Genomic DNA, 25,973 nt, shown 5'->3' on the forward strand with positions numbered 1-25,973 from the left:
GCCGCATCACTCCTATTTCCCGCTAGCCTCTTCCCTAGTCGATCCTGCGATCGGTCTACCTCAGCGACGACAGCGGCAAATGTACACGAAACGCTACAGCTTAAATTCCTAATGCGGCATGATTATTGCTATCACCGTGGCTTACAAACTAAACACTTCGGCCTAGGTACACCGGTGCCTGACGCGGTTTTTTTTTTTGCTGGCAACACCAAAAAGGTCCTGTGTTGCTCCATTTGCATCGTATCTAATTCACTACTCAAATCAAATCACTCTGGCGTGTACCGTCTCTCTCGCCTATTGCACACTTCATCTACTAAATCTAACTACACCCCTGCCCATCGAACACTTCGCCTTCGATCCGAACACTTCGCCTAACGGCGAAGATCTGGACAAAGGAAGCTCTCCGGTGAGGTCGAACTTAGGGTGCGACGGCCGATGCCACTGCCGTGACAGTGATGGCCGCAGACGCTGCGGTCGACTGTGGAGACTGGACTGGTGACAACCCACCGAAACTCATGCCCGTATGCTGGTAGTACTTCTGTCAGAACACCTTACCGATGAAGGGACTGTCGGTGACGGCTGCTGCCGCTGCTAACCGCTGATGGTGACGCCCTGTCGGCATGAGAAAGGGACTGCCGTAGTCTGTCACTCCGTTGCGCATTGCAGCCGCAGCGACGGCGGTGTGATGTAGTGCGGCTAGTGAGGATGCACTGGACCACGGTACGGGAGACGAGCGAGACTGTAACTCCCCGGTCGGACCAACGCCGATGTGACCGTGTGGATGCGGTGGTACATGCGGCAGGGCGGATCCGTGCAGATGAAGCGGATGGTGAAGATGTGGCTGGGACGAATGGTGGTGACTGGAGGGCGAACTCGTTACGGCCGGAGTACTCTCCGTGTTGGGCATTGCTGGAGTGGTGGAGGAAGCCGAAGGCGGTAGTTGTGGTGGTGGTGGCGGAGGTGGTGGTAAGGATGGATGTTGATGTCCAGGAGATCTGGACACCGAATGCTGATTGGGCACGTCCAGTGAGGCGCCTCGATGATGCTGCGGAGTTCCACAACTTCTCGACCGTTTGTGGCCACCACCAAGACTCACGTCGTGCAGCTTCCTCATGTGCTTCTTCAGATCAAAGTTCCGACAGAAGCCCTTGGCACAGATCTTGCACGTGAACGGCTTCTTGTCGTTGTGGGTGTGCATGTGGAAGGTCAGGTTGTATATCTGGTGAAACGCCTTGTTGCAGATCGTGCACTTGTACGCCTTATCGCCACTGTGCGTCAGCTTGTGGTTCTTGTAGTTACCCTTCTGATGGAACCCCTTGCCACAGTACTCGCAGATGTACGGCTTGTATCCCGCATGGATCCGTGTGTGCGTGTTTAGCGTGGACGAGCGATTGAAGGCCTTGCCGCACGTCTGACACTTGTGTGGCTTTTCCGAGGTGTGAATGATCTTGTGCCGACAGAGGGTCGACGCCTGCCGGAAGCCTTTGCCGCAGATTTTGCAAATAAATGGCCGCGCGCCCGTGTGAACTGGCATGTGGCGGGTGAGATTGTAGTGCGCATTGAACACCTTTCCACACTCGGGACAGGCGAACGTTTTCTGCTTGGCCGCCATTGCCGCTGCCGCTGCCGCTGAGGTGGGCGAACCATCGGGACCACTACCGCCGGGAGAACCTCCCACAGAACTACCGCTGGAACTCACCGACGAACAGGTACTGCTGGCGGATAGATTCAGATTGGCCCGTTTCGCGCTCGGTTTGCTGTGGTTTGCGGCGGCGGCAGCTGCTGCAGCTGCGGCAGCCGCAGCAGCAGACAGCAGCTGATGGTGTCCATGAGAACCTCCATGTAAGTGGCGTCCGTTTATCGCCCCATGTCCGTGTACACCCGGTGCCTGAACTGCGGAACTGGCTGTCTGAAGTCCTGCTCCTGGCGGTGGTGGTGATAGTGTGGGACTGTGCAGACGTCCAGGGGTACCGTATGGATGTAGCGCCGCAACAGCCGCCGCGTGATGATGATGATGATGGTGATGGTGCTGCTGTTGTTGCTGTTGCTGTTGCTGATGATGTTGGTGTGTTAGAGCTGCGTACTGTGCCGCTGCACACATCAACTGTCCCGGATAGTACAATAGCGGGTATTGGCTCAGAAGCTCCTGATGACGATTACTGGCCACGAACTGATGCATCGAGTTTGGGACATACTTCTTGAACGCGGAATCGTATGCTTCCGCCACAGAGCTAACCACCGTTGACGGTGGTTCATAGCAAGGACTTGAACCTGCAGCAGACACCGGACTCATTGACTTCTCATGACTAACATGGCGTCGCTTCCGGAACAGGCTACTACTGCCAGGGGACGTCATCGACAGTTCAATCGTGTCGTCATCACTCGCCACATCAACCACCGCATCCTCATCATCCTCCTCCACATCCTCATCCATCTCGTCCTCCTCCTCATCCTCCTCGTGATCGTCATCCGCGCGATCGCGCCGCACCTCCTCCTCCTCCTGCTCCTCCTCCTCAGCCTGTCCCATAATATTGGCGATGGAAAACTTTAACGTACCACCGCTGGGTCGTTGAATTTTAGCCGCCGGCCGATTGACTACCGAGTGCATACTTTCGGCCACACTGATGCTGGAAGCCGCACTCGTAACGGTGGTAACGGTCTCATGAGGACTAGGGATATTGTGCCGTTCCGTATCCGTAGCGGACTCTGCATCCGGTACGGCGCCTTCCATCGTGGGACTCTTCGCTGTCAGCGGTATTCCTGGTGGGCTACACGGTTCCTGCATACCACGGGGACTCTGCGAATGAAGGTGGCACAAAACAATGGAAACGTTAGATATGTTATACCAATTCACCAGCACACTGCGTGACCTCACGGTGCAGTGATTGATTGGACAATCGCGTCCTGAGGTTCGAACCTTGTCTTTCACTAAAAACAATGCCCAACGCATTCTACGCCCATCGGAATGTGCATCCCGCCCCATTCTGGGGGATGTATTCTTCGACCGATATTAATTATGTTTTACCAACAACAGGGCACAGATCGGGTAAAACAATTCATTCTAATAATGCTTCCCGGTGTTGCCAGTCCGCGCAGCTGTTTGTTTTACTTTGTTTTCCAAACACACTAATTCGGCTTCAATGGTTCTAAAGAATCCATTACCATGCTCCCTTCATTAGTGGGAATTCGGAACAAGGGGGAAATTCCTTCAATACAGTGAAATTTAAACACAGTCTCGCCACCAAATTGGCCATTGATTTCAGAAGCCCATTGTATGCGAGCAAACCCTCCGTGTGAGTATTCTCATACTCATCTCGATTCAATATTGTTTTAATGTTTTCCAACTATTTTGCAAACATTGCATAACGAACGTGCCATAGTGAAGTTTTACAAGGGTTGAGAGTTTGACAGCCTTTAAGCCATTTAACATCTTTTTCGTACTTTTTAAGCGCAGTCAAAGATTATTAATGTTACGTAATATGTTAAATCAACTAATTAGATCAGCTCAAACAGGGTAAAACAGCTTGAAATTAATGAAATCCTTCTAAAACTCCAAACTTAGTACTCGCGTAAGGATATATGCGAGTAAAGGTATGCAATATATTCACTGTTTTTACTATTTTTGCAATGGAAATCATCGGCTTGCTACTGTTTTTTTACCAATGCGGTACAAAATTCCAATGGGTTGCAAATATTTATCCATCGTTTTGATAGCAGCTAACTACACACATTGAACAGAGGTTGTGTGAATAATTTATAATTTAAAATAAAATAAAATTCATAAGTATTTAATTAATGATGGAAGAGAATACGTACAAAATAAACCATGATGCAATGCTCGTTGACCGGAAAGGATGGCGAATACCCGCGATCACTTCCGTTCCGTCCGGTAGGTTTCTCTTCTCACAATAGGCTTATCACCAGTGTCTCCAATATCGCCTGTAAAACTGTTCTCGCTGGAAATTGTCTCTTAATCGTTTAAAAGCCGCACTCTTCAATCAACTGCCAACTTTTCCTCTGAGTGGATATCAGTGAGTACCAGCATCAACTAGCGTCTTCCCATCGTAGCGGGTTGAGTTCGGGAGGGTTTTAATTTACGCCTTCTTTCGCACCCACTCGACAGCAATTGTTTTACACGCTCACATACACTTGACACCTCAGCTCGTTCTGCCTTTGCATCCCTACTGTCCGGGTACACAGCTAAAGACCAAGGCCCGTTCGCCCGACAAATCGTTCGCTTGTCCAAAGTGCCAACCAACCGACAAACACCACCGGAAGTTGGAAACTCAATTAAGGAAATTAATTCAATTGATCGTAGAAGTGGTCCTTACGGTTCCTCCGTACGCTCTTAATTTATGCTAACCCACATGAGCGTCTTATCATATACACACACACAGAAACACACACGTGAGCGAACGGGGAAATAACACTTAAATAGTATGTCTTGAGCAAAAACGATGATCTTTTCAGCATCTGGTTGCACAACATGCTACTTGGCTAGATATAGTTCCCCACCAATACACTGGCTGCTTGTAATACACTCTGTTTTTCATAAACATTATAACGATACCATACACTTGTATAATTAATCCTCTTCATACGCTAAGATACGATAATCTTCAATCCATTCGTTTCGACAACAAGATCCGTCTATGGAACGAATGTGCTCTCGGCTCTCTACTCCACTCGGTTCGGCAGTTGAAACTGTTCTGATGGTAACCGAGGGCACATGAATCGTTCAGCCACGGCAGTTATGGCACTGCCAGGCCACAAAAAGTACAGGAGGGAAAAAGGACGAATAGCAACTGCTGCTGGCTTCTCGGCCGCATTAGTCCCGCCGCATTACAACCCTTGGAGACCCCTCCCCTAGCGGAGATTGAGACGTGGCCGACCCTTTTCCCGTCCGTCTCGCACTTCCAATCACAGACACATACCCGACCCGCTCATTCGCCGACATTTGCAGCCTGCGCAGAGAGTAGAAACCCCGCCACCAACAGGCACACGCACACTAGCGCATCAAAAAGCACCCCAAAAAGGACACACCGAAGGGACTGCTACTGCTCTAACCGCTGCCAGGGATGGAAAAGGACATTCTATGTACACAAACTCACTGCCGCACACACATACACGGACGGCGGTACACAGAGAAGGGCGCACTAGAATCATTGTGTCCTGTCATCCACTTTGATTCTTGTAGCCTTTTTTCGTCCTTACCATCCTTGAGCTATGCGCCGTTATGTGTGTGTGTGTGTGTATAGTTCTTGTTCGTGTGTTTGTGTGCTTCGCGAAGAAGACAGAGCCAATGTTGCACACTTCGCGTTGACCTCCTCTTCAACCCAGCATCATCATCATCATCATCATCAATACCATCATCGTCAGCTTCATGAGCAATCCGATGGAAGGTCCTTTTTTCGGTGACGCCCCGTTATTTTTCGCCACGTCACTGATCCGAATCCTTGCATGTTCCAGCGCCAGCTCGTCTTCGGTTGGTCGCTCGGTACATCTCCTGCACATCCTGACGCACGCGCGGGGCACAGTACGAAAAAGGACAACCCGGCATCGTCCCGTCCTTTCGCTCTTTCGCAGGCCAGCCTTCTATTAAACCGACCGACCTGAGTGGATGAGCAAACACGGCGGCAATGTTCCCGGGCAGCGAAAGAACCGCTGCGAAAGTCCACAGGTCCATGTACAGGGTTCGCGGAAGGTGGATCCTCTCCATTACCCGGGGTCGGTTGCTGCCGGTTGCTATATTCTTGTTAGCTCATTATCGTACACTTGAGTAGCGTTGGTAGGTTTGCCGCCCCCCGAAAGACGGTGAGCTGTGCCTTTTTTTGAGCATTCGCTCTCGTTCGCTATTTTAATTTGAAAAGACCACCCGTCAGGGTTGACAAATCCGAATCCGGTGCTGGATATAAAACGGGCAAGATGGCCCGGGAATGTAAAGGGGAAATTAAGCAAACAGTAAATAGAATCAACCTCGGACCGAGCGGCTAAAGGCAAAAAAGACGGTTTTACGTGTTAAGCTGAAAGCTCAACATTGAGCGAGGCAAGCGAGTGGAGGACGAGTTCCTCCCTTTTGTGCATGTCGAGGAAAGAGAGGAAAAGTGACGGTAAATGGGTAAAGATTGGACAAAGCTCCACCGCCAAGTTCGTTCGGATAAATCCGACCGTATCAGTACACGGGCAAAAGAGCACGGTGGAGCGTGAAAATATGAACAATCTTTTGTGCAGCCAGTGGAATGGATTCCATGGAAGTTCTTGCGGTATTTCACAAATCTTTCTTGTGTACACCCTTATTAGCGAACCATCCAAGTGAGTATTCGTTAGGCAAATTTATTCCACTGACGGAAAAATCAATATCTCCAGATTGCAATCAAACCTAACCAAGAACTTCAGTTCTGAAATAAATGTTAGAATCATTGATACATTCATCAATGGATCTCATATAGTTTCTCTTAATTTACACTACATTTTTTTCTATTTTGAAGCTTAGCTATTGAAAATTTAACTTAGCTAGACCCGATGTTCACCAATTAACAGCTACTTATTGACTATTATTCGCTTATGTTAAACATTTCACAGCTTGAATGTGTTTCTTTTTCCAATAATTATTACAACCAGTATGTGTGTGTTTTTAGCACTGGATGTAATCACCGTTTCTTTGCCTAATCATGTAAATGTGTATAATTTGCATTCAACGATCTGCACCTTCGATCGGTTCAGACGCAACTATTAATAGACCGCCGGCTCCGTATCCGTTTCATCAAACCTTCCCTCCAGAGAAGAAGCGCACACCACAAAGCAATCGAACGAAATGCGTTAGTTTCACAATCAAACGCAATACCGAGGGCATTGCATTGGTCCCGGTCGCATAAAAAACAACCCGATGACAAACCCAACGAGACGTTCTGCGATGCGTGACGAACGCCCCGGGGGCCAAGAAAGTAGTGTGAAAAACTAGCACAAACAAACCAAGCGGATTGCGTTTCGACTTGTATGGAAGATAACGTCACGCAGTCACATACGACCGTGTGGCCTAATGGAGAAGGCGTCGGACTTCGAATCCGAAGATTGCAGGTTCGAGTCCTGTCACGGTCGGGAAAAAACGCATTTATTATGGGAAGGAAAGCAAAGTGTGTTTTTAGGGGGGTAGCTGCTTATCAAAACACTATAACTATTATTTGTTCTCTGTGGGGGTTCTGTTCTGATAAAGTAGAAGTGTGCCCTGCAAATGCATATGTGCATCCTCTACTTTCCTCTTCGTTATTTTCGGTTAGTATTTTTTTAAAGAGAATCTAAAGAGTTTTTGTGTTATGCAGGCATATATACATTTTAAATATCTAAAGCTTATACAAAAGAGGATAGCGAAGTGATTGAAAACTTATACAAAAAGAAAAGAGAAATGTATAACGGTCGCCCTTTAATAGAATTACCTATTGACGCAAACAAATCTCTGATGGCATATCTTACTTAAGCCATTCATAGCGTTCCTAAAGACAGAAAACCCCTTAATGAACCTCCCTTCCAAACCCTAACCTCGTTAAACGCATAAGTAGTTGAACCGTTCACCCGCTTTCCGATTGAATTCCTATTCGGGAACGCCATAATAAGCAAAAATCACCTGGCGTGTGCCACATACGCTTCCTTCCGATCGTCGTCCGGAAGGTCGTGTGCTTTATGTGAGCAGCGATTCAGAAGGAAGCACCTGTCTCGCATTATATTGCTGCCACAGTAATGAAGCAGAAACTCTCCCGACTGCACAAGATGCACAGCAGACGCTGCTGCTCAACAACAACAATGACGCCCGATTGCTCAATTCAAACTCTATCAACACCGGTACAGCGACCCTGTCACTTTACCGTCGTCTCATATTCCACCTTCTGCCCTTGGAGGCACAGTTGAAGGTGGGATAGAATTACATCAGACGCACGTCGTCCGCACGGCTGTTGCCGGATGTCGGAAATACACGTACGGAGATGCGCACCATTCGTCTCAAAACAAAGATGCTTTCGGTTTCGGAGGCGAAAACCTCCACCTAGAAATTCTTATCCAGAACTTCAACACAACCCATGCCCAAGGACTTCTCCTCGTAGCGCTGGGCTGCCAAAAGGACGCACAATCCACGCCTGCAGTCGGCCGTTGCCACCACCGCCACTGCTGACCAAGGCTAGCAAACAATCCAACCAACGATGCAAAATTAATGAAGAATTCACCGGACAAGTAAGCAGGAACTTGGAAGCAGTGACTGTGTCTGCTTCTTTCGAGAGGGAAATTCCAGCCAGCTGAGCTGCTACTTGAAGTGGGATGTTGTCGTAGGGCCCGGACCCTCGGGCACAACACTTCTCTTTTTTCCTGCACGAGAATCGTTCGAGAATTGTGCATTTGTGCAGTGAAATTCTTCAACTTCCATCATGTCTCGGGCTCAGACATTGGGACGTGCCTAAGTTTGTCCTGTGTGCAGAGCCTACAATGGACGTGCTGAAGAAGTCACGACCGTCTGTGCTGGGCATGTGGGCAACGCGCTTCCCCGAAGGCAATGCATCACAATCCTTTCGAGTAGTGCCCCACAACCCCCACAATTGCTCCTACCCCTATTCCGGTTATGGCGTGACCACCCGCCTGCTGCACAAAGCACAAATTCAATTGCACACTTCGGCTGTGCCGATGAACTTCGGGGCAACAGTCAACACACACTCCAGCAGGCTCGACCATGGCAACAGTTTTTGTTACGCTGTTTGTATTAGTGCCCATTTTTCTGACTTTATTTACTGGTTGGGAGGATTGCGCAAAGGATGGCAGGCATGGGTGTCGGGTGGCCAAGTATTCAGAACAATCGAAATATCTACAAACAAACATATCTCGCAGCCATTACGCCCTAGAAGGATGTGTTTGAGACGGTCGATTGCTCGAGAGAAGGATGTCCTCTTGGCAGGTTGATGTCTCAACAGCTCGGGTTGATAGCTCTGCACGAAACAATAGGCCGATGTTGACCACCGTGTATGTGTGACTGAGAGAGAGAGAGAGTGTGTGTGTATGTAAACAATTGGTTCAAAGTGTTAAAGTCAACCTTGCAGCTAGTAGAAAGATCATCACATGAATGAATCCTTTAAACTGACAGCTGGTTTAATTCAAATACTGATAATTAAATGCCGAGAGGAGTAGTAAATTGATGCCTAGTAAATTTGTGGGGAGTGTTAGAATTTTAAATAAACATCATAAAACATGCCCTTGATTTTGTGCTCCCGAGTTCCGTCTAAAACATTGAAGATTCGGCGCCGATCAAGGACCATTTGTTGAATTCCTGATTATTTATCACCCAATCGAACCCCGCCTTTCAACGGCGCACGTTCTTTGTCAATGTCGTGGCCTTAACAAAGATTTTAAGGCCTTCCAAAAAAGCATATGTCCGCTGTTAATCTGCGAGCGTAGTATAGCTCATGCCCACCTTTATTGCTCCTTACTTTCCTTCCAACCGTCATGGTTTTCCCTACGATCACTTAGCGCCTGTCAAATTGCATCACTGTCAACTGCAGTGGAAGCATTCATTCTTCCACGTTGCTTTTAGGGATAATTTGATATTTTAATAAGAGCGTACACGAACTCCACACAAACTGGACGTCAAACGGAATTGTGCCTCTTTCGTTTTCGTTCCTCGCGAGTCTTAGTTATGGCTCTCGCAGTTTGGCGTTAGAACGATGCAAGCGAATGCACCTTCCACGGCGGGAGTCCCCTTCAATCCAGGGGACGAAGTTGAAGAGGATCTACGGCAGAAGTGCTCCTCCCACCGAGCGTACTCTCCCGAGCTGACGGCTCATTTTTCCTTCGATTGTGATTTCCTACCATTCAACAAAACAAACCACCGACCCCGGTGCCATCGAGTGTATTGTGTTGTGAGCACGATGCTTCCGCCACACCGGAAGTAACCCGGCTCGTGTACCGGTTTTCCTTTCGCACTCTTTCCCGGCCCCTTGTAAGGATCGAGTGATCGCATGGACTTCTCCGCCCTGCCCAGGTGCTATTGTGAAGTGCCGACATTTGCTGGGGTGTCCTGAGCGAATGTGCGCGACCAGCAAGGAATTGCAGGCTCTGACGACATACAAAACAACAGGCAGCATTCGCCAGAAGCCGTGCTACGGGACACGCATGGCGAGGGAATAACAAGACGTCTCCGATTTGATAGCAGCTGAAGCCAAATCTTAAGACGCACGGACGCGTGTTGCGATTTCCGGTTAATTATTCGTTGGCATTTTCGTACCGGTTGTGATGTTTTTTTCTGTTCTCAATGTTCCTTTATTCCTCATCGTCGCATGGCACTGCAAACATACCGCAGGCAGATATTATTAAATGCTCACGCCAATCCACTGACAGTTGGCTCGTGCCGGTGGCATTATGAATTGTGTTAGGTCATTGTAAGAATGGAATAGGTATTTGGCCAAAAAGTAAGACTACCTATCGTAATAGTCTTTAAGATTTCTATCTTACAGGCTGTTTTGCAGTACGAAACACACCTTTGTTATGACTTTTTTTTAACGTGCCATTTGGTTGGTATTTATTGCTTATTAAAACAAGGGGCTATCGTTTAGCCGCATTTACACAGTTCAAAGAATCATCGTTTATTTTTGCATAAATTCACGCTTGAATGTGGACACTTCCCAAGTATTAAAAGAACATTCACCATATCAACGCATATGCAAATGTCCTTTAGCAGATGCACAAACATGTCGCTCCGCAGTCAGTTCTACAAACTCATTTGTTGCTAACTATAAAAAAAAGGTTTGCTCAATTCCAAATCTGAGCATGAAGAACACCCTCTTGGTAGAGCCCGATATATGCTCGTAATTGCACTCTTAGATTGGTCCTTGATCGGCGCTCACCTGGAGGACAAGTTGGGACACGTGTTCCGTCGAAAGTCGCGTCCTGCCCATATGCGCCACACCGGTACGAGTGAGTGCGTACCGTCACCAGTCGGGCAAGTACCTCGAGTGGCATATCTTCATCCCATTATTCCGCCCATCTTTCCTGCAAGGGATCCTAACGGGTAATAGCGCCAAAAAAATAGATCCATATGCAAATCACCCTACAACTAACACGCAAAGAGGAAACGATGCGGTCCGTTTGCCCTACTTCCGGTGTTTTAGAGCATTCCATCGTATACCTCCCAAAGCAGAACCGGTTTCAACCTTTCTTCGTTTTGGGTGGACCTTAAGGATTCACCCATCGCTTAACCGTGGACACACGTGGGTACGATAAATGTTCTGTTTTTTTGCCTTGGCACACCACAACATCTGTCCACCGGTTACTTCCGGTGGCCAAACAAAGTGCACGTGTTAGACGACGCCTTTGGTAGCACCGGGTGAGCATTGGGAAGCGTTTCTTTTCTCCAACTTCAAACTTTCCCCTACTCGAACGACTTCCCAAACGGTGCACAAGTTGATTAAGAAATTATACGCTCGTTATCGCGAGTAATCATTCTATTAAAATGTCACGACTTATCACTCGGTGCCGGTTCCACAAACACCAGCACCAGCAGAATTTGGATTTCCTTCCAACGCCTTGGTAACGGCCAACAACACCGAACAAACAACACCCTCGCCGGCACGGTAGACGGCTAATCTCATGATCCAATCTACTATGCAAATTATCATCATCGGAGCTGAGCATCGCCGAAGAGTGCCCATAACGCCTGCACCGGGTGCGATTCCCTTGTCCCGTTTTTCTTATGCGCTTCTGAAGCCTTTCAAGTGGCAGCAGCGGAAGGGAAATCAGAAACGGAACGATTTGCTCAACGACAGCTCGCACCGATAGGTTTGATATGTATCTAAAGCTCCCTAATGATGCTTTTGTGACAGGAAAAAGGAGTTGCTTGTTGACTTTTTTAAGATAAAAAATTAATTCTTCCAAGAAACCCATCAGAAAACACCACCACAAGTTTAAAATGATCCATTCAAATATCCGAACAACGCTTACTTGAGGGTAAAATGACTGATTTTTGGTATCATTTTCCTTCGCGCACGTCCACCCACCAGTGGTGATAAAAACGTGCCCGGTGCGCATTTTACGCGAGTCCCGTTTGCCGCCAACGAAAATCCAAAATCGGTAAGCAGCTCCGATCATTCGCGACCGATAAGCACTGTACGTGATCAGACCAGCTCGCGTGACTTATCTGTCGGGGCATCTTTATACTACGCCACAACTACCCAAGCAGTGGACTGATGAGGGGCCACAGGAAAAGAAACGACCCACTTCCTGCTGGCAGTTGAAACACTTCTGCCCTTTTTTACGACCGGAAGCAGGGGGCGAAGAAAAATAGCTGCTGAAAGTCGAACCGGATGGAGGTTGGGAACGGTTGGAGATAACTTTCCCGAGTGGGTCCATGCCTTCGATTAGGAGAACAGGAAAAGGTAAAGAAAATGTGCAATTTGTTCTTTTCATTACCGGCCAGAGCTTTGATAGGGAATGTCAAGCTGAAGGGTACTAATTTTGTAATTTATCACCTCCGCGAAGGTAGTGGCCAATTCAAGTGGGTGAGGTTTTGCTGATGCATACTTGCCATACATTTCAGGCGCTGTTGAAGTACTTCTTTGTTACTTGAAATTCATAAATATACCCACACAGATATGGGCGTTTGTTGATGCAGCTCAGAATGTAGAATTAAAATACATTCATTTCTCAATTAGTTCTTACAAAACAGTTAAACAAACAAGCTATCTCAATCCGTTAGATCGCTTCCTTTGCCATTGCATACATTTAGGCTACAATATGCATATTATGCGATTCTTGTACTTCAAACAGGAACACCCAATTAAGAGTAAGAAAATAAGAGTGAATATTCGAAATGAAATAGCGTGAAGCACAAATCTACAACAAAACAATCACAATACAAACATATCGTTCAGCCACATCTACCTTTGTGAATCGTTCTCTCACATTAATGCTGACAACGATTGCAATTCAATAAAACAATAGCATTGAGAGATTGTTTCACATTTTCCACTTTTTCCAAGCAAATGAAACAATGAAGCTGCTTCTGCTACGGCTGCACGCCATAGAATAAAAGTAGCTTTAACCGCTTTCTTCATACAAATCCCCGGAGAAAACCGTGAAAGAAATGAGAGCTCAACGAGCAGCTCGAACCATGCACGCGCTACCGTCTTTATGGCACTAGAATACCCACCGCAGAAACACTGCATCCTCGGGACCACAATATTTGCCAATATTTATCATAAATTATCGGGCATTTTCCTTTCACCAGTGGTAAATATTTTCACCACAACCTCCCCGGGGGTTTTGGCCTCGGAATATATCCTCCGAGCGTTACTATCCCGGGGAGATTCTACTGCATCCTGCATGGATGATTTTTGCAACCGAAGAAACCACGGCCAACCATGGCCGTCCGCTTAATCCCGCATGTTTGGTGAAGCGTGCGAGATCGTTTCGTGCTGCCTTACCCATCGCCCAGCTAATGAGCTCAACATCTGCGCCGTACAACCGTTTGTCGGGCCGCATTTCAAAGCGAACGCGACAAGAAGCTACCTGTTTTACCATATCGAATCGATGTTTTCTCCGCTGGCCCGTGCCGAAACTGAGGGAAGCCGTCAAATCGGATCGGATCTACCGGGCAGTGCGGCAGAGTCGGTCCTTGGAAGCTGACCGCATACCGAGGGCGAGAAGTGCCCGCAGAGAGTAATCCTTTAATGAGGTTATTATCCGATTGCGGTGGTGGTTGAACGGTGGGGTTTTCGTACGAGATGAACCGCTGCCTTCGGTTTCACATACGGCCATTGACGATCTGCAGTACGACTGTGCTGACACACCGGATCAGCATCCAGCAGAGAGAGAAGCTCGAAGATACTGAGGTATGGTCGGAATTTGCATCAAGATCAGTAAACGAACTGATTGATTATTTGCGGCAGTATCGATATCACAAAGAACTCTGACCGGTCAAATATACCGTCACGGTCATGGTGGTTGAGACACCATTATCAGCTCAATTTTCTAATTCTATATGGGCACAGCTATGTAACATTGCAAGGATCTCCACAGGTATAGGACGAAGATTTGCGAAACGGAATAACCTTAGAAACACTTTCCTAAGAATTCTCCAATTATTGAAAACCTGCTGCATGCAACTTCCTTCGACTAACTGCTGGTACTGATGGGGAATGCCCAGCTTTTCTTTGACACATCGAATATGGTCTCTAAGGCTTTTACTTGGATAATGACCTCCGACCTAGAATGTTAGCATATAGCATACCGATTTCGATAACAAATACTTCATTTCAGACTTCATGTAACACGCGTAGCTCTAACTCGAACCGAATTGTTTATAATGAATACGTAAATATCCTCAGTTCCCGCTCCACTTTCGTCCATCACAGAATGTGCCTCTTAATTGTTCCCCGGTGAACATTTGTTCTTCTTCCACCACTTCAGAAGTTTAACCACCACCAGCCAAGAAGACAAAAGGCTGCAGGTTGCACGCCGGTGCATATGCAAACAGCACGATGCAACTCCACTTTCGATCGCTTGTGGCGGTTAACAGACGGACGACATCAGGCACGTTCCACGACCGTTTCCCTCCTATTTTGTCCGCCACGTTGTGCTGTGTGCGGTCGCTGTTGTTTCGGGCATTGGATGCTCTAAACTGTTCACTCACTGCACACTCGGGACTCGGGGCTTTTCGGTCACGAAATGTGCATGTTGCCACGCGTACCTATTGTTTTGCGGTGTGTGCGAGCGCGCGCACTGTTTTCGATTAATTGTCGCGCAGGGTATTAAAGTGATGGGAATATCTCACGCCGTACCACACACGGAGTTCCACTCGGTTAGAATGCCCACACACAGTGCGCACACGGAATGAAGGCTGCATTTTCCATTATGCAAATTGCAAGCGAAGTACACACACACACACAGGACTCGCGAACGTGCCATTTTGGCTGTTCTTTAAAGGCCCCCAGGGAAACACGATTTAGGACGAATGTGGATCTCAAGAAACCGTATTGTCGAGTGGCATATTTTGACTTGGTTTAAATATAATGATAAAGAATTGCTCTGATCGCTGATAGATATAACTAATTGTGGCGAATATAAATCAGAACGGTTTCCTGTAGTTCCTTTCCCATTGTCATGCGTTTCTTCACACGCAGACCACACTATGTGTACCTTTCTCACCGTACAAGCGATGCGCATCTTCCCACACTGATCCCTAAATGCATCTCATCCCATCCATAAATCACGGAATCCTATAATTCATCCACCAGTCTCACATTCTCGTGTGCACTTCTAATTGCACTAATTTGCTAAACTAACAATACCCAATTAAATAAGAAGATTCAACCGGGATCCGGCTCGGCATTCCCGCTCGGTGCCACCATCGGTGGAAACTTGTTCATCTCATTTTTCAATGTATGCCTTCCGGAGATCCGGAGTGCGTCTTTCGAGAGGATCTGCATCAGGTAGCTTGATCCCACCACCCTTCGGCAGGATCATTCATCTTTGCCGGCCGGCCGGATTAAGGATGTTTTCGAACGGATTAGCCCGGTTTCGTCGGACCGAGAACCGTCCCGTGTTGGTCCAGTAGCATCTTCGTGCTCCCGTAAAACAGATTATCTGCCCACATCGATTTACTTTTGATTATTTCGTTACGGTCAGCGGTGTACGTCAGCTACACCACCATCATCATCTTCAGGTGATCAGCTTCTCATCGTGAACGGATAAGCTGGTCCGATTTCGGGATGGGGAGTGGCAAACAAATTCGTACCATTCGTCCTTCACCGGCCCGATTTACTTCCACTCAGCGCGAGGTTCCACCCTGGGATTAAGGAGCAGCTTCGGACCCTTAATGCTCCGCTAATGAAAAGTAATGGTCAGATTGTTTTATTCGGTTAAAAGCTTAGTGACCCAAACAGTTTTATTTTCCTTTTCTGTGAATGTGTGTGTGGAACTCCACAAACAAAACAAATGCTTCAGGTCGTGTTGCACATCCCGGTGGACGTGCGACACCGTCCGGGCACAGTTTGCAAATATTGCACCGTTTGTTGGGGGGTAAATATTTTCCCAACATCGGAAAAAGGACCTGTCGGGCTGTGCGACCGTGAGCAGTAACATAATGTAGCCGGTAAGCCGGATCAACCCCACGCACAAAACATACTGTGTAACGTGTCCGGTGACACACAGGACACTGATTATGACGGTGATAACAAGGAGCAGTGCTTAAGAAGGATCGTCGGATCATCCCACTTACATATCAACATGCTTTCACGATGCTCGGTTTCGCTTTGTTTTGCCACAACTCAGAGAAACGTTTCCTGAGTAACTCCCCTCGAGTCCATCCTCCAATCTCCAGGCATGGGATCGGTTGTGTCCACATCAACCTCCCTTGGGATCCAAAACCTTGGGATGAAGTTGATTCCCTTTTTTATGATGCTCCGCTTTACGCAAATACCTACAGCATGGACGAAAACGGCACCATAATCTGTGTTTGGTTATAATTTGGAACAACAAACATATTGCTGTCTGCTAGGGGGAATGGATGACAATTGTTGCAGTAAATATCCCATCATTGCTTAAAAAAGGGGGAAAGCATGAAGGGAATGTATTTGTTTTTCGCTTCGACTGTGATAATGGTTTACCACCGATAGACCGATTAATATTGTCGTACAAGGAAGCCTTGTCACCCCTTATAACGCGTTCCATGTGGCATTGTAGTGTTTAGATTTTCCCTCATTTTTGTCATGATGTTCCAAGTGTTGTTCGCAGATTTAGCAAGGGTTTTCACATTGCATTGCTAATGATGTTTAGTGAGTGTTATGTTTTAGTTTAGTGTTGCTATTCTGATTTGATGCGAATTTCAATGATTTTTTCATTTATTTACTTAGTTGTCTATTAACTTATTCGTTACTACTTTTTATTTCATTATTTATTTTTTTGTACTAGTTACACAACTTGGTAGCAAAAAATTATATTGTTATTTATATTTAAGAAATATTCAATCATCATTAATAATTTTCTAGTTATCCAAACGCTAGTTTGTGGTAAGAATCTTCATAACGATTGTGAGCAGATTTCCACAGAGCAATATGTCTTGTTGTGGTCCCACCAACGCGAAACGTAGCGCGATCGCAGCACCACATCATTACAATTCAAAAGCAACCATGTCAAAGCCAACACCAATCAACAAACTCGCTAACCCTCCTGCATCCCAGTACTGACACACACACACACACGGACAAAAAGACCGACAAAAATGGGCAATCCAATTCCATCCATTCAGATGTCGCCGCTTTCCTTTAACCGTTCCGTCGTACTGACATCGACCATATCAAGCCGTCTAACGCGGTAAGCCGAAGGGATGATGATATTCCCGCGGGAACATCAAGACAACCGTTTCTAGCACGACGGGACAGAGCAAAATAATTACCAACCCGGGGAAGTGAAAAATCACGCTCGTAATGAAACTGGTTGCGGGAAATAACAATCATCCCAAAACCGGAGGCGGAAGTCGTGTTTTGGGTTAAGAACACTCCGCCACGGATTTTCACCCACAGAGCGATGCTGTGCTGTGTTTGATGTCATTTTCATTGGTCTCGGTAGTGACGTGTGAATGGAACCCAGCTAGTGGGTGGCGATGGCATACGTGGTGGGAAAAGTCACACACAATGGAACTAGCTTCCCTTGTGCAGGGTGAGGGAACGATATCAACTGGGGTATCTTGAAAATTACAAGGTAACAGCTTGTTATTTTACATAATATTCCTAAAATGTAATTTTATGTGCCTCAATTCCACATAAACTATTGAAATGAGATGATAATTCAGTTAAATAAAAGAAGCGGTCCGTTGGCGCCTAAAGGTAGGCAATGATCGAAGTCGAAAGATGTTTTAGCAAATGAAATTGGAAGTTAACGGGGTTATAATACAGAAATTATCAGTCTCATTTGGAACATATTTTTGCTAAGAGTTTTTGTTTTCAATCCAAACTCCAACTTCATTACAAATTAAGTGTGCTGTACCCCCGGGTACTAGTACCACTCAAAGCGAGTTATTTATTTCAATCAAATTATTATGGAATATTACTGGAATAATCTAGCTATAAACCCTCTTCAAAATATGATATTGGTGGCAGAATGTTAGAACTCGCACTCCACTCGATTCCACGGTCCATTAAACATCTGAATATTGCATTCCTGCGAGCGCCACCTTCGCGATGGCGACCGAATAACAAGCCCCTTTAACCCCGTCCCACAACGAGGCTCGAAAGTCAAATGTTACAATTAACTCATCACTCGGCAGGCTACCCGTCCTACGGAAAACAACATCCCCCCTCGCAAAGTACAACACGTGCCGTCGTTTCTCGACAAACTAACGGGTCGCCCACACGTCCGCCCAACGTTTCGTGGCGGAAACAATTTAAACTGTATTACAAACAAATCAATCGCAAATGATAATAATACCGGACGATGATAAACTTCAGCTCCCGATGAGGGTTGGTTCCTTTCGAGAGGAAAAACAAGCCCTCGTTCCCTTACATAGGTGGTCAGCGAGAGAAAAGTGGGAAGGCTTACAACGATGTGGCCGCGTGTCACGACCGTCGTTTACAATCTTCCACTTCAATGGGGGCGGAAAGGTGGTGAAAATTCGGTACAGGAAACTCTCCCAACCGGGACAAACCGGGAACGAACGCCGCGAGGGGATTATTAACTGCCGCACGACTAAATTGGCTCGACTCAATCGGATCTTCTTCGACTCGTACGCCCTAGCCCTGCCCTGGATGGACTTACTTCCTGTGTGGTATTGCTTATTTCCTGCTCTTTCCGGTACGCAGCTCTTTTCTGGTGGTGGTGATTCGAACACACATTCCACTCAGCACACACACATGCTTTCGACACACACACATGCTTTCCCACCACTCGGCCACACCCGGAAGGATCAAAGAGGAGCCTAATCGGTTTTGTAATCGTACTGCTCTTCGATTCGATTTTTGTCACGGGCTTATTTTTCTGCCACTGCTTCCGACGGCCAAACAACGGGCCGCGTGTTGTGAAGGTGACAAAACATTCCCATCTGCACTAGAATGGGATGTTACAAGGATAGTGCAGGTGACAATTAGGGACTTACGGTGCCGTTTGGTGTCCTGCTATTGTGTTGATCAATTGCGGCCGGAAGCCATCAAGGCGGCGTGTTTGGCGTCCAAGAGGCGTGTATGGACGACCTGATGATATTTTGAAAGTGTCGGATATTTTGGCAATTTTGTTGGGAAGATGTCAAGTCTAGGGGAAAAGCCCGCTAGAAGACTTGTTAGCGATACTAAATATAAATCTTTCAAGTATTCGTTTATAATCCATTTATCTCTACTTTACTTTGCTTGAAAATTATGTTTTTGGAAATTTCAACATTCTGAGAAATTTTAAACGATTAAATGATTCTAATTTTAAAAAAACGACGTAATACAAAATCATAGCGCGACCTAGACGCCACAGAAAACTGTCACTTTAACCACACTCCGTTCGGCCTTGACAAATCCTATCAAAAATTTGTCACCGAACCGTTTGCCGAAAGACATCACATCAAACACGCTCCTGTGAGCGGGAATCACATTTTTTCCTCCCCATCGGCAGCAAGAAACTGTCAACGGCCGAAAGGATTAAGGTTTGGTACTCGCTTTCGTAAACCGCGTACGTGTACGTCCTGCTTTTGGCAACAAAGACTAGCGGGGACGTTGGGTTACCACCAACGCTCAAGGACTTTCGAAGGACTTTGGCTGCTTCATCCTATTAACAAAGGGTCTATGGAACTCCGCGACGAACTGAAGGATTCAAACTTTACAGCAAGAAGCAAATCGGGACAGGCATTAAAGTGCTTCAGCTTCACCATCCCTCTACCATTACGCTCTGATAAACGACCGAATAGAGGAACTCTGAAGGTGTTTTTAATCCCTTTCCGGTCGCGTGATCTGGCTGCCAAAAAGTGTCACCGTCTTTGTCGTAACTGTCACTGGCACACATCGCACTTCGCTTCCTTCAGCATCAATTCCATCAAAGCGAGGTTAAAAACTTTACAAAGCAACTGCTCTTCATCCCCTGCCTCACACAGCACACTGGCTGCTGGATCAACAATCCAGGGATCCTTTAACATGGCCAGTTTTCATTGACATATCGGGGAGGTATTAGGGTTGCGTTTAAAAATGTCCCACCGAGTGTCCACAGGGTTGGTTGTGTGCGAACAATGCAACACCTACGTAACGGTCAGTTACGGAAACAGGGGCGATGATTAAACTAATGGGGCCAACCTTTGGCATGGGTTGGCCCAATTGACCATAATCTGTGCTAAAATTACCCAATCAAAGCTGACCCGTGGATACTCCGGTGTCGATTGCACGGTGGGAACTTTCTTTTAAACGACCCACTGGACCACACCTTCAGTATGAAACTGCCGGTCAATCAAATTGCTAAATGTGAGTAAGGACTGGATGTGGGTAAAGTTACGTGGCATTATTTTCCTTTTTTCATTGTCTCACTTCCTGGGAGACTGCCTGGGAAAGACATTTTCAAATCTCTCGCGGAGGTTTGACAACGATTAAGCTCTTCTTTAAGCACGTAGGAAGTTCTCTGGGCGTTGAGGTTCAGGCTGTTTTGGATAATTCTAAGACAGTCGTTTGGCACCATTCTAGCACTACTGAAGATCGCCTGTTGTGTATTAGACGATTCCGAGGGTTTTGTATGCTTCTCCTGGAAAAAGATTAACTTTACCGAACTTTAGTTTCGAAGCTGATCTCTCTATACATCTGGTTATATACTTTTATAGAATATTGAAGATCGGTTACTGGAATGCCCAGTGTATCATACGAATTCAACGACTCCAAGACCTGCTGATGCTTATGCTACTACTAGCTCTTTCTCTTTTGCATCCTATATATATTCTCTCTCTCCCTCTCGTGCTTTCTCCTACCTTTTCGCTTTTAAATACTATCAAAATAGCTGCCATCATTCATCAAACAACCATCCGCATCAAAAATACCCTAATTAACACACATTTCATAGATTCTGTCCCGGTACACAATTGTTACGAATTGCGGCAAAAATGAGCATTACTGTAGCATTGTTCCCGCTACTTCACAGCATCTACCACGTACCCGCGTGCCAGCGATTGAACACATTCGATTCAGCATCGCACACCACAGGACATTCGCCGCTCGAGTGTCTGACTTCCGGTTTATATGTGAGCGAATGCATTTGAGCGTCTCTCTCTCGCTTTGTCAAAATATCCGTTACGATACGTATTGTGCCAGCGAATGGCTCCAGACCTCACCTACTGCGCATCTCATTAGGAACATTTTTGGACCCGCGGCTGTAAATGCTTTCCATGCAACTCGCGTGCATCATGATGTACGTCTACACAGCACGACAACCACTTCTCCATAGCGAACAATGACACTGTTCGAACTGCACGAAAAGCACAACGGGCTGAGTTTTTCAATCTCCCTTTGGACAGCTACGGTTTAACAGACCACAGTTGGAAGAAAATTTAGATTTTCACCAAAAGCCTGTCGAAAAAAAACGGATGCAGAAGGACCCCCTCCTTGGGTGAGATCGTGGCGTGAGATCAACTGACACCCCACGGGGAGTTGGCGTCTCTCAGACGATGGCCATATTGGTGGCAACGGTACCAAGGCCCTCCAGCAAACGATTGCGAAACGGCAGGACCTTCACGTTGCTCTTTACGCAATCGCACACCAGCATCCTTGCCGTTCTGGTTTCGCATATGGCGCTCGCCTAATCGCAGCAGCTGCTAAAACGACTCATTTCCCGCCTGTTTTCCGTTCCGTTCGCGTTTCGGAGGGCTTCCGGAGATTGCGCACCACCAAAGCACCCTAGAACGCCCTCTTCCTTCCGAAGCACCCTCAGACCATACGACGCGACCCTGCCCAGCTCGAGGTTGCGTTATTGTGCCCGAGGTAGTTTTGTTTGCTAGGCGTGTGTTCGCCTTTTTCCGGTCATCCGGTCCAGTTTGGATGTAGCAGCTTTGCACTCCCCATTTTGATTGAGCCCTCCCGTGTGCAGTAAGGGCTGCAAGGTTGCGCACATGTAAACAGAAATACAACAAAAAAGAACACGATCTCTAATTGTCGATAAAATAATTATGATGTGTACACTCTCCCGACTGCTGGTACCGTTTTTAGGTTTTGTTCAATGTACAGGGAAGAACTGGAAGCAGAGTGCTGAGAGAATGAAGAGTGATAAGAAAAGTAGGGCAGTGCAACCAAAGGAAAATGTTTTAAATAACAACATTTAAATTAAGTTCAGTTTTCACGACGACGAAAACCAAAGAGCACTTGAGGGTATGACTCTCTTAAAGCTCGTCCGAAGCAAGTAAGTGTCTTAAGACTATCTCATAATGTTAATTTTTATAACTCACTGACACCTGACTGTTTTGTGCAGTCCTAAAATGTTGGAAAGAGACAAATGAACACCTTACAGTTCAAAATTTCCACAAGTCCTATGAACAACTACAACGAAAATATTGACAATCCCAGATCTTTACTACAGTGATAGATCACCATGGCAACTTTCTTAGAACAATTGTGTGTGGACATGACAACCTTTGAAAGCTTCCCAAATGCCAAATGTTTTCGTATCCAAGAGGCCGATTTTGTGTTTTGAACGTGAACACTACTCCATGCACAACTCGTTATCTTTTTGACGCACTGACAACCACAATGAAACTAACTTGATGACTTCACAATTGCCTATTTTCCCAATTTCCACACTTTCCTGGAAATTCGCAACGCCACTTTCATGTACGGCGCCAACAGCCATTACAAACCGTCGGTATTCCGCAACAAACGCAATGCCGGGCATTTGTCACGTTGATGTAATTTATTGTTCAATTGGAATAACGTTTCGTTGTGTGTGTGTTTTTTTTTTCTCTCCTGCAAACAGCGATGGCCATTCGCTGCAAGCAGAATCTGATTCGAGCTGCCGCAAAATGGCGACCATTAGCATTTAACGCCAGTTTGCAGTTTCCAACCGACGGCTCAGTGAGATCTGTCCGTCCGGGTTGGTCAGGGTGTCGTTTCCCACTACATTCCCTACGCTTGGCTTTCCACTACGCTTTTGGCTCGTTTGCCCGAATATCCGCAACTATGGTGGAACAATGCGCAACTGTTACGTGGCAGACGCAACAGCAGCTGGCAATGGGAAGTGCCACAAATGAGGAGTGAAAGTATCGACCATACTTTCTCTCTATCCTTTACCAACGAGCTTGCATCAAACATGCGGCTGGGTCGTGTTGCCATCTGGCAGGGCATGGAATAGCAACTGTACCATCTCAGATTTATTGCATTTAATGATTCTTTAATACGATCGTTTGGAACGAACCGTATTTTTTTTGTTTGTTAAACAGTTAGGATTCACCGTTGATCATTGTCAAACGGTCTAATATTGACAATATTATTATATTACTTTCCAAAACTATGACTTCATGTTCAAAATCGTTCAAAAAAGCCGACGGAACTCTGACGGAAATCGAAAATCTGGCAACAATGAAGAAGCTAATACTCGCTTGGTTCAATCGCCCGATAATGCTGGCTTAGTGAACACTTAGTAGAAACATACAATATTTTAATCAAATACCTGTATATCTTAATAGCGAAGAATACTCACCGATAAAGAACGACTGGAACTTGTACACGGTTCCATGGTAAACAGCAACGAGCAATATTCTTACGCCAATATGCCGACGGCAGTTGTAACTATGTCGATCAGGTTCTCTTTTACCATCGCTTGCTAGAGACCGAAACCAGCAACACACGCTGCATTTGACAGTGCCAGAAAATTGACATCAAAAACACACACTTTAGCCTTTCCGGGTTCGCTTGTTGTGGTCGGAATTCAATTCATACTGCACATCTCATCAATAATTCACAACGCCTATGCTCGATTGGTGACAATGCGTTTTAACAATAGAGTTCGCTCCCTTCACCGCTACTCACAATTTCACGAGTTTATGCTAATGATGGTCGATTCCATTTTTCAATCAATGTCTGATATATATTGATCCACGGAGCACTGCCTCAAACTTTCCGAACAATCCAGCAATCTTCATCCTCACCGCACACACTGCTGACCGTGACTGGGGCCTGGATTGTTGGCAAATTGTCAAAAAATATCTGTCCGACAATCCCTTCCGTCAACAACTCTCCCACCGTGCACCCGAACATAAAAGGGTCCCGATCGCGAGCAAATCCTTGATACGTACGTCGATGAACAAAAACGCGTCCACGACCGCCAAAAGCTAGCGCGCGAAAAAAAGGCACACGTTGTTCGTCCTCCGTCGACCTGGCGCAGAGAATCTTGATCGTCTTTCTCAATAAACACACACACACACCAACACATTTACTTACACGCCGTCGCTATGTCCGCCATCCGGTCGTCATGGTTACGTACAGTGGCATCTGAACCGTTTTGTTGGTTACGTAGAAATCAGCATTCCCGTCCGAATCGCAAAAAAAACAAGCGCAGCAACACGTCCCGAACCCCGAGGAGTACGAAAGGGGAGGAAACAACGCGATAGAAAGAGAGCGCACATCTATGTATTTATTAACACACTCGCCGTTCAATGGCTGGCTAGTAGAGGTCGCAGGATGCAACGGGTCACAGTGCGAGGGCTTAAAGCAAACCCACCCTCTCATCCCTTTCGTCGTCTGCCATTATGTTCCACTGATGGTGCCAAGCGTCATCACCACTACACACACGCTTGAATTTTAGTTTTTACGTCATCATCAGCATCAGCGCGATGATGATCATTGTCTCCATCGTTGTACGGCTCTGGTGCTGCGAGGTAAATAAAGCCAGAGCACAAGAAGGGGAAACGGGCAGAGAAATAAGGCACCAACCAGCTTCAATATCGATCGAATGGAGACGCACAGTACTTTGTTTGTTTGCACGTTGCTTTTGCATAGAAATCGTATGTCGCTGCACAGGTATGTAAGTGAATGTTGGTGTTGTTGCTGTATTGCTGCTTACAATATTAGATACCGTCTGCGGTTTGTTTGCAGAGATATGTGAAATGGAGAACTCTATTGAGACATCTCAATTATAATTTTCACACCATAAAGACTCGTGTCTTAACAAGCTATTTCATTTAAAATTTCGATTGTCATGGTGCTACATTTGATATTTAAATAACATTTATTTTTTGCTTATTTCGTACCATTTGTACAAGAACCTTCAATTCTAACAAACTGCTATAACATACACTATTGACATAAACAAACAATCAATCTTATTCTTTGATAGCTAGATGTAAATCCTTTCAAATATTGTATACACATTTCGGTAAGGCGCAACAATCCCAATCTACTTTGGGACACTATAGCACAGAGCTCTTGGCAATTACTGCAAGTTCTGGCTTTCCTCTAGATGTTTAGCGCTGCATATGGGGAAAAGCTTTGATGGGAGTTTCGTTCCGTTGTATATAAAATCCACACCTTGAACACCCGCGCATACTTTTTCCTCATCCATCGTGCCCAAAAATTCCAAAAATTACGAAGTTTCTAAAGTACCCGTATAACGTATTCACGAGGATCACTTCAATAGACAATATTCAAACATCGAATTTTCGCGTGTGCCTCTCAAAGATTTTCCAACTAGCCCAAATGCTACATTTGAATGCTTTATGGAACTATTGAAGACCTTTTCTAGACAACCAAAAAAAAGTCTTCAATAATTCCAAAAAGCTTCAAATGTAGTGTTTGGGTGTGTAGTTTGCACATTTGTAGGGCTCCCTCTCGACAAAACGTCACACTGACAGCAACACTGTCAACACAACAGACCACGTCATTTCACCGGGATAAAAAATATCAAAACAAATAAACTGCACGGAAGGATTTTTCAATCGTTAACCCATAATTTCTGATGCAAAAGAGTGTAATAAAAAACAATTAAGCGATTGGTTGATCATCTATCTGTACGGCATT

At 46.1% G+C, this 25,973-nt stretch overlaps 1 protein-coding gene and 1 non-coding gene across 2 annotated transcripts; one reads left to right on the top strand and one right to left on the bottom strand.

Annotated features, from left to right (window-relative positions):
• Positions 1-541: 541 nt before the first annotated feature.
• LOC128711699 (fez family zinc finger protein erm) lies at positions 542-3,828 on the bottom strand. The gene is made up of 2 exons (XM_053806582.1): positions 3,817-3,828; positions 542-2,797 (listed from the first exon to the last, which is right to left on the bottom strand). Exons 1-2 carry the CDS (start codon positions 3,826-3,828, stop codon positions 542-544), a joined length of 2,268 nt encoding a protein of 755 aa, XP_053662557.1.
• Positions 3,829-7,025: 3,197 nt separating this feature from the next.
• Positions 7,026-7,098, top strand: Trnar-ucg (transfer RNA arginine (anticodon UCG)). The gene has a single exon. It is a non-coding gene; the product is annotated as a tRNA-Arg (tRNA).
• Positions 7,099-25,973: the final 18,875 nt, after the last annotated feature.

The sequence above is a fragment of the Anopheles marshallii genome, chromosome 3, assembly GCF_943734725.1.
Source record: "Anopheles marshallii chromosome 3, idAnoMarsDA_429_01, whole genome shotgun sequence".
Classification (NCBI taxonomy): Eukaryota; Metazoa; Arthropoda; class Insecta; order Diptera; family Culicidae; genus Anopheles; species Anopheles marshallii.